General features: G+C 30.0%; 1 protein-coding gene across 9 annotated transcripts in view; it reads left to right on the top strand.

Annotated features, from left to right (window-relative positions):
* LOC134694209 (5'-AMP-activated protein kinase catalytic subunit alpha-2-like) overlaps positions 1-12663 on the top strand; it is a 36306-nt gene that overhangs the window by 10319 nt on the left and 13324 nt on the right. For 5 of the 9 annotated variants that reach the window (XM_063555217.1, XM_063555239.1, XM_063555209.1 and 2 more), the window contains 5 exons: positions 101-206; positions 775-889; positions 3872-3933; positions 6234-6278; positions 10856-10895. In XM_063555217.1, the coding sequence (XP_063411287.1) occupies positions 101-206; positions 775-889; positions 3872-3933; positions 6234-6278; positions 10856-10895 (368 nt within the window). Of the gene's footprint in view, positions 1-100; positions 207-774; positions 890-3871; positions 3934-6233; positions 6279-7071; positions 7108-10855; positions 10896-12663 lie in introns of all 9 variants that reach the window. The other 4 variants (XM_063555231.1, XM_063555262.1, XM_063555254.1 and 1 more) reach the window with 2 other exon arrangements.

The following is a 12663-nucleotide window of genomic DNA, read 5'->3' as shown; positions in this document are numbered from 1 at the left end:
CAAAATTGCACTTGCACAAAAAAAAGCTGAATAACTTTTACAGAGCATTAAGTCGGGATTGTTTTGCACTTCATTGAAATGAAATTTGATTTACTTTCAGAGAGCATGATTGGTTTAAGAAAGATCTACAAGATTATTTGTTCCCCTCACCACATGAACAAGATGCATCAATTGTAGATATGGAAGTTATATATGAAGTGTGTCATGTGAGTACAATTATTTCCTGATTTCTCCATTTTGACAAAGAGTTGACTTTTATTATGAAATATATCATCTAATTAACACATTTATTTGGAGAAAAAGAGCACAGCACAACTGACAGTACATTATAAGTGAAGCTTATTGATGAATGCAATTTTGTTTTATAACTCTAACACACTTTCAGAAAATGTTAGCATGAGGGAAATTAAAGAAAAAATGCTGTTTTAGATGTTTTTGGTTTTTGATTATGTACGAATAGAATAGTCTTGAAGGCCGTACGGTGACCAATAATTGTTAATGTTTGTGCCATTTTGGTCTTTTGTGGATAGTTGTCTCATTGGCAATCATACCACATCTTCTTTTTTATATTAGTATTAGTAAATATTTTAAATAATGCATATATTAAATAGTAAACAAGTCTGTGAAAACTGGTCATCATCACGTTTTATGCATGAATGAATGACTCATGTCCAAATTGACTTGAGGAATTTTAAATTTCATTAACTTATAGGGTACAATATATATGGTTCAATACTGTCATATCTTTTGAAATGATTTTGTTTTTTCCTTTAGAAATATGATGTAAGTGAAGAAGAAGTAGAAAGAGCGTTGTTGAATGGAGATCCATATGATCAACTTAGTATTGCATACCATCTCATACTAGATAATAAAAGACGTCAAGATACTTGTAAGTTGTAAAACCATACAATATAAAAAAGAAGATGTGGTATGATTGTCAATGAGACAACTCTCAACAAGAGACCAAATTGACACAGGAATAAACAACTATAGCTCACTGTACGACCTTCAATAATGAGCAAAGCCTATGCAGCATAGTCAGCTATAAAAGGCCCCCAAATGTCAATGTAAAACAATTCAAACCAGAAAACGGCCTTATATATATAAAAAAATAAACAAAAAACAAATATTAAACACATAAACAAACGGCAACCACTGAATTACAGGCTCCTGACTTGGGACAGGCACATACAAAGTCACTACAAGATTTGAAGCTAATACTAGAAATTAAAAGAGTTAAGAAATGGTAAATTATACATAAGCATTTGACCTCCTTACCATTGGTTCAATGAAATTTATTTTATAACCAAAGACTGTTTGATGGAACTAGTCTTACTTTGCTTCATAAAAGCATGACCAACACCTGTATACCTTGTAGAAAGTACTTCAATACAACAGAGCTCCAGATAAGCTGCGTGATCACGCAATACAAATAATAAAAAACCCAATGCAATTGCCCATTGTTGGGTTCAATAACCCAATTAATTCAAAGGGAAACCCAATTATATGCAAAAAACATGAGTTCTCAACACTTTTATTGGCTACCGTTTACGTAGGCCAAGTCAATTATGACATGATAAAGCACCAGAAACCTAAAGTTCTAATAAAAGACAACTAAACCTAGATTTATATAAATTGAATTAAACAAAAACATTCATGTATAATTAGAGTTTTTATACTATTTTTATTTTCTTTTACGGTTAATTTATGAATACACATATACAGGCACTGTCACTGGTCTCAATATTTATTATATAAAGGTACAAGACGAGTGCCTGTGAATACACATATCCGTTTTTGTGAGAAAACACAAAACTGGCAGAAGGTTTAAAACGGGACACAAATTGAACCTACAATTGCTCCTCAGTGAATAAACCAAATAAAAATATTTAAGATGGAAAAAAATCTGGGGTTGATATTGCCTAAATATTCAATATTGTGTTGATGAAAAAAACCAATACATTAACCCTTTCACGTTCCGCCAAATTGGACGTAAACTTATGGAAAGACACTATCAAAGTTCAATCGCATATAGCATTCGCACTGAGGCTTACATAAAGGTCGTTTTAGGTCCATTTGAGAGATAATTGATAAAATATTTCAAAAAATATAATATATCAGAAATTTTGTCTTTTGAAGTCACGTGTTATCTGTCCAAAAGTCACGTGACTTGCGAAAAAAAAGTAAAAAAATACAAAAGTCTTCCGAAAGAGGTCGTATGGAGACTTTTATAAGGGCTAATAGGATAAAGTTTAAGTGTCAAATCAATGTCCTAAGTCTGATAGACACAGGACAGTTACCATTATGGTATAGTTGGAGGAAATACGTGCTATATGCCCCCAAACGTTGATGCACGCAACATGCAAAATAACGGTTTTCAGCCGTTTTTTCGTCAAAAATCTTATACTTGACACAAATGTTAGCTTAAATTATGTTTTTCCAAGCAGCACATAGAATTTTGACTTTGAAAGTAAAGATTCAATGAATTACCAATAATTACTTTAGTGTTTTGGGCCTATGATGTTTTAGTTTAATGGGGGGGGGGGGGTGCAATTAGGACACACATTCTTTAAAAACATACAAACATTGTTTTAAAGTTGACTTTTGTATGTATTCATGACCCTCTTTTTGAAATTGAAAGTAAAGTTAAGTTAAGTTTCATTTGATAAAGGAAATTATTTTTTCACCTCCGGCTTTGAGGTTTCGAACATGCTATCTTCCTGCTGTGGGCTAGTGCAGCTTCCCACTGAACCATGGGAGTTCCAGTTTAAAATATCGAAATTTTAATACTTAACTCTTTCATAAAGCAACGAAGTGAAAGTAATCAAATAATCAGCCTGTTTACTGTTTTCGTTTGGAAATTAAGTCTCGATATAACATAGAATTGTTGTAAAACCCATTATTTTGAGCAAATATAGGATGATATCATACTTTAGTCTGCCATCTTTTTCTAGACGTTTGCCGGTTTCTTTATTTGAACAAAAGTGTTTTCGACATTTCCACAACCAGGCACTTCAGAAACAATGTTCTGTAACATCTATTTCAACTTCGAAAAACAAAAAAATCATGACTTTTTGTCTTTTTTGTCTTTTTTTCAATTAATTTGGAAAGAAATGACCACAAATTGAGAGTGCATTTCAAGTAAATGATTGCGTTGGTACACTTTCAATCACTTTTTTCACTTAAGTACAAGTTTTAATCATACTTTGAATAGTTTCCCTCAAAAATACACGGTGAAGTTAATAAAAAAAAGTCATATTGCCCCTAAAATCAACAGTTTATTTTCACATACTCGACGGAAATATTAAGTTCAAATTAAAAGAAAAAACACGGTTTTTACAGGAGAAAACGTTGTCCGTTAGGGGCGATTTGATACCAAACCGTACTCGGAAGAAGTTTTAGGCACCACTAATCACACAGCTGTGATATAGGGGATTGATTTGAGCCATCAACCACTTCTGTACGTCAACAAATGTCAAAGATTCAATACTTTGCGCAAGTTAGTTACCCCAAAATATAGCCCATCGGTACCAGAGTACCGATGGGAACAGGAAGGGGTTAAGGAGCTTGGTGGTGAAAAACCCAATTTGATATTAACATGAGGGGTGAACTGGAATTGATAATGCAATTAAAAAACTTTATCACCCAATTATATAAGAAAATGGTGGGTATAAACCCCAATTTGTGAATCCTTATCTGGAGCTCTGATGCAAACCATTTGTGCTCCTCAATTTTGCTGCCTTTTTTTAAAACTATTTATATAAGACAAAATTTATACAGGATCTTTTGAAGAAGGAAGAAAAGGACCTAGAATTATCCTTTATTTATTTCCTAATAATAAAAGTTATTTTATGATTTATATCATTTTCAGCAATGGACATAGATGTCAATGATTTTTATCTGGCAGCCAGTCCACCAACAGATTCATTGCTGGTATGTTGATGATATATATAAACAAGAGAATACATGTATAACATTTCAATAAAGTATATAGTGCTTATTGCTTTCTAGGAATAGTTACTATTACAGGAAAAGTAAAGTGGAAAATATCATGTAATAATTTGAATACAAATATTCTCATATTTTAAAGCTTCTTGAGAAAGGCTAGACAAAATTTCACCAAACTTACACGAGTTCTTCCATAAGCTGTTAAGTTCTGCATTGGGTTTTTATAGACCTAAATGTGAACCATCATTTCTGCTAATATGATTGTTGGAGAGCAAGCAATGTAAATCTTCCTTGGAAGATTGACACACATTTACAGAATGCTTTTAAATGATTGGAACAAAGTTTTTTCAAACTTGTATCTTTTTTTATAATATTCATAGAATGATCTCAACAACATTTAAACTTCTCTTGGAAAGAAAGATGAAAGAGATGTTATTGATGTTTTTTTCTCAGTTTCACATAAGTGAAATAAGTTTTAACCTTTGTAAGATCATTTACAATTATAAAAAGAGATGCCTTAATGAATAAATAGTTATTTGAAATTTGACCTTTGACTTGTTATGTCCATTGACTTTCTTGGAAAACTTTTTCAAAACAAAAATACAATATAAATTACTGTAGTGTTGGTGCGACCTAAAGTTAAGTATTGAGAAGTTTCAGGGAAATTTTGATGGCACTTTTGTTTACATGGTTGAGCATTATAGAATACATTTTTCGTGGTTCTTAAGTAAGAGGAGTTTCTCAAAGAACTTTATATGGTATTTAGTGTTACTACTTTATTAGTTGTACAACTCATTTCTAAAACAATGAAAAACATTTATTTTAATTATGAAAACAGTCGCTTTTATAATGAAACAAAATGTTTTTGTTTAAAAGTGCCTTCAAATCTTTCTCTGTTATTTTAAAGGAATCCTGTTTTAAAGTTTTATTTATTATTTTATTTAAAAAGTGATACTTCACATTAAACATGTCTCAAAATATGTCCATGCTCATGAAACTCTTGTGAAATGCAAATTGATTTAACATGGACTCAAATGTTATTTTTTGGTTGAGTAAAAATTACATAGTACCTTCTTTATTTTTTGTGGCAGATGATACAGTGTAATCTGTGTTATCCAACACACTGGGGGCCAGATTTTTTTTTGGTTAAGCAGGGTGTCAGAATACTCAGGTTTTTTTTCTGCAAGGATAGACATATTTTTGTTGGAATACTCAGGTGTCAGATTAGGCAGGTTACGCTGTATATCAGAACAAATCAAAACACTTAATCAGTGTTGATTATTTCATAGGATATTCGTTATACATGTTATAAGAGGATGCCCACCAATGTCATGGCAAAATATTCAGTTAGTTGATTGTGGCCATTATCCGTTAAAAGGTGAAGTAGAAGAGTATTAAACCCTTCTTTTGTCTGTTAATTTTCAAAATGATATTTTTCAGAAAAATAATGTAAAGTATCAATTCATAGAAGTTATTTCCAGTGCTAGTGTTATAAAGTTATTTTTTTTGTTTATGACTTGTTATTGTTTCATTTAACCAAATTATTAATGATTGCCATAATTTCAAAGACAGGTAGCATCAATTTTTGTTTGCATTGTCATTTAATTTTTAAATAGATTCACCTTACGACAAACATCTTTTTTTCAATTGCACTTTCATTATAAAAATAGCTCAGTAAGATAAGTAATGTCTTGCAAAGGTATAAGAAAGCAATAAACTTTAGTTACCAAACGTTACTTGTTTTTGTTGAGCACAGATGTAGCTATTTCATAATGGCTACATAGTATCTTTTAAAAAAGCTTTACATTATGTTTATACCCAAGGAAGATTACTGAGGCTGAGTATCCAAGGTTTAGAGAAGAATGTGGCCATGATGCTTAATGTTCCATTGATAGAAAATTAAATCAATAAAATAGATCTGTTTGTCTATTTCTACTTTTATCTATGCTTTCATACCATAATTTTCAGAGCGCATTGTAAATGTATAAGACAGTTTTCAGTAAGTTTGTCATAAGTTGTTTACTGATGATCTACAGGTTGACTTTTATTTCACTTACTTTTGATTATATTACACCCTTTTACTTCTTCAAAATTTTGAGATTTGTAGTTAGCCAGATTTTCTCAGGGTTTAACGTTAATGAGACAGTAACCCAACAACAAATATACACTAAAGATCGAAATTGTTTAGTGTAAATAAGTTGCTTTCAAGCTATGTTGACACTTAAAAGAATAACATTTTATAAGGAAGAATGTTATTAATTGTTGTTTGTTTCTATTTTTACCAGTCTCGTTATACACACTTGGTTGGTTCACCGCCAACACACGAACAAGTTAGTATTCAATATCACTGTGTTCCTTCATTGCTTATCATAGCTAGATTGTTGTAGTCAGTAACCATACTATTGTAAAGATTTGTGGACATCTCTTTGTAATTTTATTGTTGCAAATTTAAATTTAATTTGGAAGTAATTTTACACAATGTGCTGCAAGATTTATTTTTTGCAATGCTTTATTGTTTATATATATTTTGCAAGGCTAATAAATTATACAGTTTTTGGTAGAATACACATATTTACTGCAAATTTTATATAAGTCTTGCTTGATTTATAGAACTTTACATATACATCTTAATGAAGTATTGCATACATACAAATAATAGATCTTTGTATTGAAATATTCTCAACTTTTTAAAAATTCTGCTACTTCATATATTATGCACCAAATCTTTGTATAATTTTATTAATGAATGAAAGTTTTCTATGAAGTCAATAGCAAAAGTTTCTATATCAGAATGAGGTGCATGGACTTATTGCTATGCTTGTACATATAAACTACATTTGATGTCTGGAAGTCTTTAGAACACTATGGTGAAACCCTATACAGCAGACTACAATTTTACCACTGACAGCTACTCGTGTATTAAAGAGATGAGTGTGCATGGCTATTAGGGATTATCCTGGTTCTGAAATGCTTAATATTTCATATGACTGTGATAATGTACATATAATGGTAGACTATCTGTGTCCATCTGTATGATTTTATAAATTCTTTTATATAGCAAATAGTAAGTTTCATAAATACAAAAACATTTTAGTTTTGTTGATTAATCCATTTTTCTTCCAGGGTTATGGGACTACAATTGGCAATTTTTCATCTCGGGTAATGACTCAAGTTTGCTTCCATAGAATTCCATAGATTTTGTAACAATGTCACAACTAATGAAAGTTTGCTCCTATTCATTTGATGATTTTCAGATTTCACCTTTCACAAAATCATAGATATTATTTAACAATGACACAACTAATGAAGCTAGTTAGCTCCCTTTGATTTGATGGTTTCTTGTGTCTCACAATAACTCATGCTCTAATTAATTTTTATGAAAATTTAAAACACCTGTTTATTCAGTTACTATTTGTCTTGCCTGTGATGAAAGTGGCAAAAGGGGAGACATGAGTATAACAGACTGGCATTGTTATGGTTAACTATTTGAATAAAACTTTATATTTATATTTAAAGATAGAAGTTATACTTCATACCTGACCTCAACCTCATTTAATGGATAAGTGATTAAAGGTTGAGTTTTCAAGGTCAAATCCTTATCTTATTGGCAATAGGTCAACTCTGTTTGGTGTGTGGAATGATTGGAATGTGTACATACCTGATCCACTGTCAGGTTTCTTCTGACCATGACCATTTTTCATGGTTCATTTGACAATATTAAGTTTATTTTTTTGGGGTCTATTTCTTGAATGCTATAAGCAAAAAGGCATAGACTATATTTGGTGAATGGTAAGGTGTACATGAGTGATATGATTATCATGCTGATTTCATTTGATCTTGACCTCATTTTTAGTGAACACTATTTTTTCATGATTTTGTGTCTTTCTCTATTATACTATTAGCAAAATGTAACATATACTTGGTGAATGGAACATGCCTGTTAGACGGGGTAAATCTGATTTTGACCTTATTTTCAAAGTTCATTAGTCAATGTTTAGTTTTTATGGTTAGGTCTGTTTTTCAAGTACTATAAGCAATTGATAGATCAATTTTGTGTATGGAAGGAAATAGGTTTGTTTCTCAGATACTATATTAAGCTAGAAAAGCTTTCTTTATTTGGTTAATGGTTTGAAGTTAAATTATGATTAGTAAAGGGCAGGCAGGACTTTTCAGTGTGTGCTCTTGCATAAATTGACATACAATATCAACTATCACTGATCTAAAACAGGCATACCATGGCTTCTGCTGCAACAGTTTTTTTTAACCTTGTAGAAAGGTAATAAATGAAAGATCTAAAAAAATATATTGTTTACTGACACAATTTTCATGCAGTTGCTTAAAATAAAGATATTTTTGTTTTATTGCTAAAACCCAGGGACTAATTGCATGAATTGTAATAAGATAAGATTAAGAAAAAAAATGAGTAATAATGCTCAGACTGCACAAATAAAGGATGTTAATGTAATACAATATAATAGGGTACTTGTTATGCATATTGTACATTTATAGGACTGTATTGTCTTTTGTTTAAATACTGACATTTTTGGTATTAGTCACATTATGATCATGTAGAGTTTGTTTTAGTTTGTGAATTTTAACATCACTTTCTAAACATTTACACAATTTCATTGCTTTTAATGTTTTTTAATGGTTGAAATAAAAAAAAAAGAGTATTATGAGTAAACATTGACAATTGAAGTGAATTTGATAGCATTGGAACATAAGCTGATAGATCAGGTACACTTTTCCTTCTTACAAAATGACCTGAACAGGGCATGATTTTAATACTTCTTGCATAGTATTCATAGAATGAATTGGTATGTACTCCCAACATATAAAAAATATAGTGAGTCTGCACTCTGTGTCTCCTTGATATGTCCACCATCCACTTTCACAACGTCATGTCTTATACCATACTAAATTTAAATTGTTGGAATAAATTAAGAGTAATGATATTTTAATTGAGTTTTACCGAAGGCTGTTTGAAAGTTAGAGTAAAAAAGAAAGAAATACATCATCACATAATGGGATTTTTGGATTTCTATCTTATAAGATCTTTGTATCTTTACTGTTTTTGGGCAGCTTCATTAAACATGTTAAATAATTAATGCGAATCAGAAAATTTTATTTTACATTATTTGAAGGTTCATTTTCTAGGTCACCTGATAGCAATTACTATCATCCAGTTATTTGGGATAGTGAAACATGCTGTGCTTTACAACACCTTTGTTTTTATCTGTATTTTCTGCATAAATGCTTTTAAAATTGTATTCAAGAGAAAATTGACAGTTAAAATTGCTAATTAGCAAGGTAGTTTAAATTAAAGCATTGTCATACTGGTTAAAAGAAATTAAAAATCCTTTTCACAGTATTAGGGGTATTATAGTTGACTTTCTCCATTTATATTTATTTAGAAGGCCAACAATAGAATTGTATTTGTCATTTTATGGTACTTTAAATATATATATATATATATATGTTTCTTTTATTTCTACATTCCCATGTTTTAACTTGAAGTGTTTGAAAACTATAAATAGTATGCACTTATAATACCACAGCTAGTTGTTCTATAAAATGTACAGATCAAGTTAAACTATCATTTGACTTTTTTTTTATGAATAGTTTAACTTTGGCAGTTTTTGGATGGCAGTGTGAAATCATAAAAGTTTACACTGCAATAGCATGGATTGCTATATATTCCCTACCACATTATATTATATGGCGAGACCTATCATTTTGTCACTAGCATTTGTCTGTCTGTCAGTCAGCGTCACTAAAGATTTTCCAATTAATTTTTTTAATAAAAAAGATAAGAAAAAGCATCATCTCATTGCAGAGTTTCAACTTTTATTTTCATTTAAAAGGATCGCATCACAAATTCTCCAAAAAAAAAATAACAGAAGGAGATACGGTATTTTCAAAACAGCCATTAGTATTGGAATTTTGAAAACAAGGAAAAAACATAGGAACAAACTGTCGGAGAATTGTATTAATTACAGTGTGTAGTTGTAGTGAATCTACTATTTTTGTTTTCTAATTGATGTTGTGGTTTCTTTACAATACAAAGACATTGTTACATCAGGTGTATGCTCATCAATACTGAATACACAGCTGGATAAAGCTTGATAGAATTCTATGATATAACATGTAGGTCTAGAAGAAGTCAAAGGTGGCCCATGTTCCTGATGCTTTTCTATCATTCAACACCTTGTAGCTGCTGCTTCTCCTATACAAAAGACTCAATTTCAAGGACATTTTCAGAAAATCCTCACCACCTAAGACAAGATTATCAACTTGATTTTTTTTTATATAAGATTGATGTTTCGGCTTCTCGTTGCAGGGTTTCAACTTTTTTTTTTCATTTAAAAGGATCGCATCACAAATTCTCAAAAAAAACCAGAAGGAGATATTTTCAAAACAGCCTTTAGTGTCTCTGATGTTGTGTATTTTATAAGATTAATTAGTATTCTTTTAGATAATGGGATTTTATTTTGCCTTGAAGTCTTTATATTATGTTGTTTTCATTGATCAAACAGTTTAAATTCATTAAACCTCAAACAATTAGTCATGCATGGAACATTGAATGTTTTGTTTAATTCTGATAAGACAATAAGCCAAAAACTCTTTTATCCTTGTTTGTGATAAGAAAGTAAAATTTAATTATAGGGAAAAAATTACCATGCAGAATCTGATGCAATTGTAAAAATTGATTATTTTTGAAAGCGTGTTCCATGGTAATCTTTTTTTAATACAAAAATCCTCCTTGACAACAAGTAAAAATCAATGTGTATAAAGGCTAATATGTATGTAATGTTTCAGCTTATGACACAATGAACTCAATTATTTTTTGTATTAGACTTGTTTTCATTTTGATATTAAAGCAACAATATTTTTTTCTTTTTTTTAGGCCACTAGTCCTCTAAGGCCACACCCAGAAAGAATGCCAGGTATGTTTGTAGTTTGACTGAATTGGGAATTTTAAATGAAAATTGCTTTATTTAAAATGATAATTGTTTTCAATTCTTTACTGAATTTAGAATAGTTGATTGTTTTTGTTCTTTGATGTATATTTTTCATATCATGTATAGACTAGGACAATGATTTTTTTTTAAAGTGTTATATTTTTTCATGTATGAAAATTGACTGAATAAATCTCTAAAATTCTAAATACATAACTTCTCAGAAAGCCTCCAGCCTTTTTAGAATATTATTTTATTGTTATGAGATTTTAAGATGAAACACAATAAGTTAAATACCGATACTGTACAAAATAAAATTCATTAAAAGACATTACAAAGCTTTGATGATATGAGGATTTCAAAGACTGCAGGAAATAGCTAAAATGTAGTTCAAGAATCAGTAGTGTTACAACTAATGTTTGACTTGCGTTACTGTGAAAGGGCTGTAACTGTAAATACTAAATGATCGAAAATTTTGGAGACATACCAAGAATCTTTATTCCAAGGATATCGAATGGTCCATAGATGTTTCCAAAACTCACCAACATATAAGCATAAACCCCTGCGGGACAGCTGAGAGAGAATCTTGTCCCTTTCTCACCAGATATTTAGAACTGTAGTTAAATTTCTTATGTTTAGCCTATAATAGAATTTTGATAATTTTCAGCTTTGAAAATGTTACCAGGTAATACATGGATGTGGTTAGGCAGACTGTTAACACATACTGACTTAGCATTCTCATTATTATTCGCTAAATTTTTATTCCAATATATTAATTATTTAAAGAATATTTAAAGAACTTTTTGGGAGTATTAGTTACTTTCAATAGCTTTTGTGGTGGAACAAGAGAAGGTGCCTTGAAGCTAACTTAAATGTTATTCTGTCCTGAAAGTGTGAAAACCATCCTTGTCTAAAATGAATTTATTAAAAAACTGTTATTTGAAATAACCATATAAGCAGTATTATAGAAGGAACAGAGGTTCAATTCTAATATTTTTAGATAAACTATACTAAATCTTTTAATAAGATTTATTTATATTCAAAGGTATGTTGATAAATTGCTTTACCCAAAATGTTTTACAAAAAATCAAATTGTACAACGCTACATTGTTTTTAAAAAAACAATAGCTGCATTTACAAAACATCCATTTTACTCATTTGTATTGTTCCTTAAGGAAAAAATACCTCACTATACATTGATTGAATCATTTCACTTTGAATAGATATGTTTGTCATGTCATGAGATAGACCTCTTAAAATCTCTCCACTTTATAATATATTTCAATTTAACTTTTACATTTTTTTTTTAACCTAAATTCAAATATAATTCTATCTTTTCACATAATTTATAAAAAAAACCAACAATAGTTTATAAAACTTTAGGTGAGAAAATTTAAGATAAAATGCACATGCATGTATATTTAAATAGAATTATATTATTGTACAGTGTCATGCTTGGTGGCTTTCTGTGATGGCAGTATCAAGGAATGTATTTTTTAAATGTCTACTATGAATTGATCATCCAAAAAAAGGAACTTGCTTAAAATATTTTTCAAAACCTCAAATAAGATGAATAGCTACTACAGTGTGAACTGTGATCACATTATACCCTATTCCATAATGCAAGTTTATATAACAAAAATAAGAAGATGTTGTATGATTGTCAATGAGACAACTCTCCACACAAGACCAAAAGACACAGAAATTTACAGCAATAGGTAACCAAAAAAGATGCGGCCTTCAACAATGAGTTAAA

The sequence above is a fragment of the Mytilus trossulus genome, chromosome 1, assembly GCF_036588685.1.
Source record: "Mytilus trossulus isolate FHL-02 chromosome 1, PNRI_Mtr1.1.1.hap1, whole genome shotgun sequence".
NCBI lineage: Eukaryota > Metazoa > Mollusca > Bivalvia > Mytilida > Mytilidae > Mytilus > Mytilus trossulus.
This window is presented reverse-complemented; position numbering and strand designations above follow the sequence as displayed.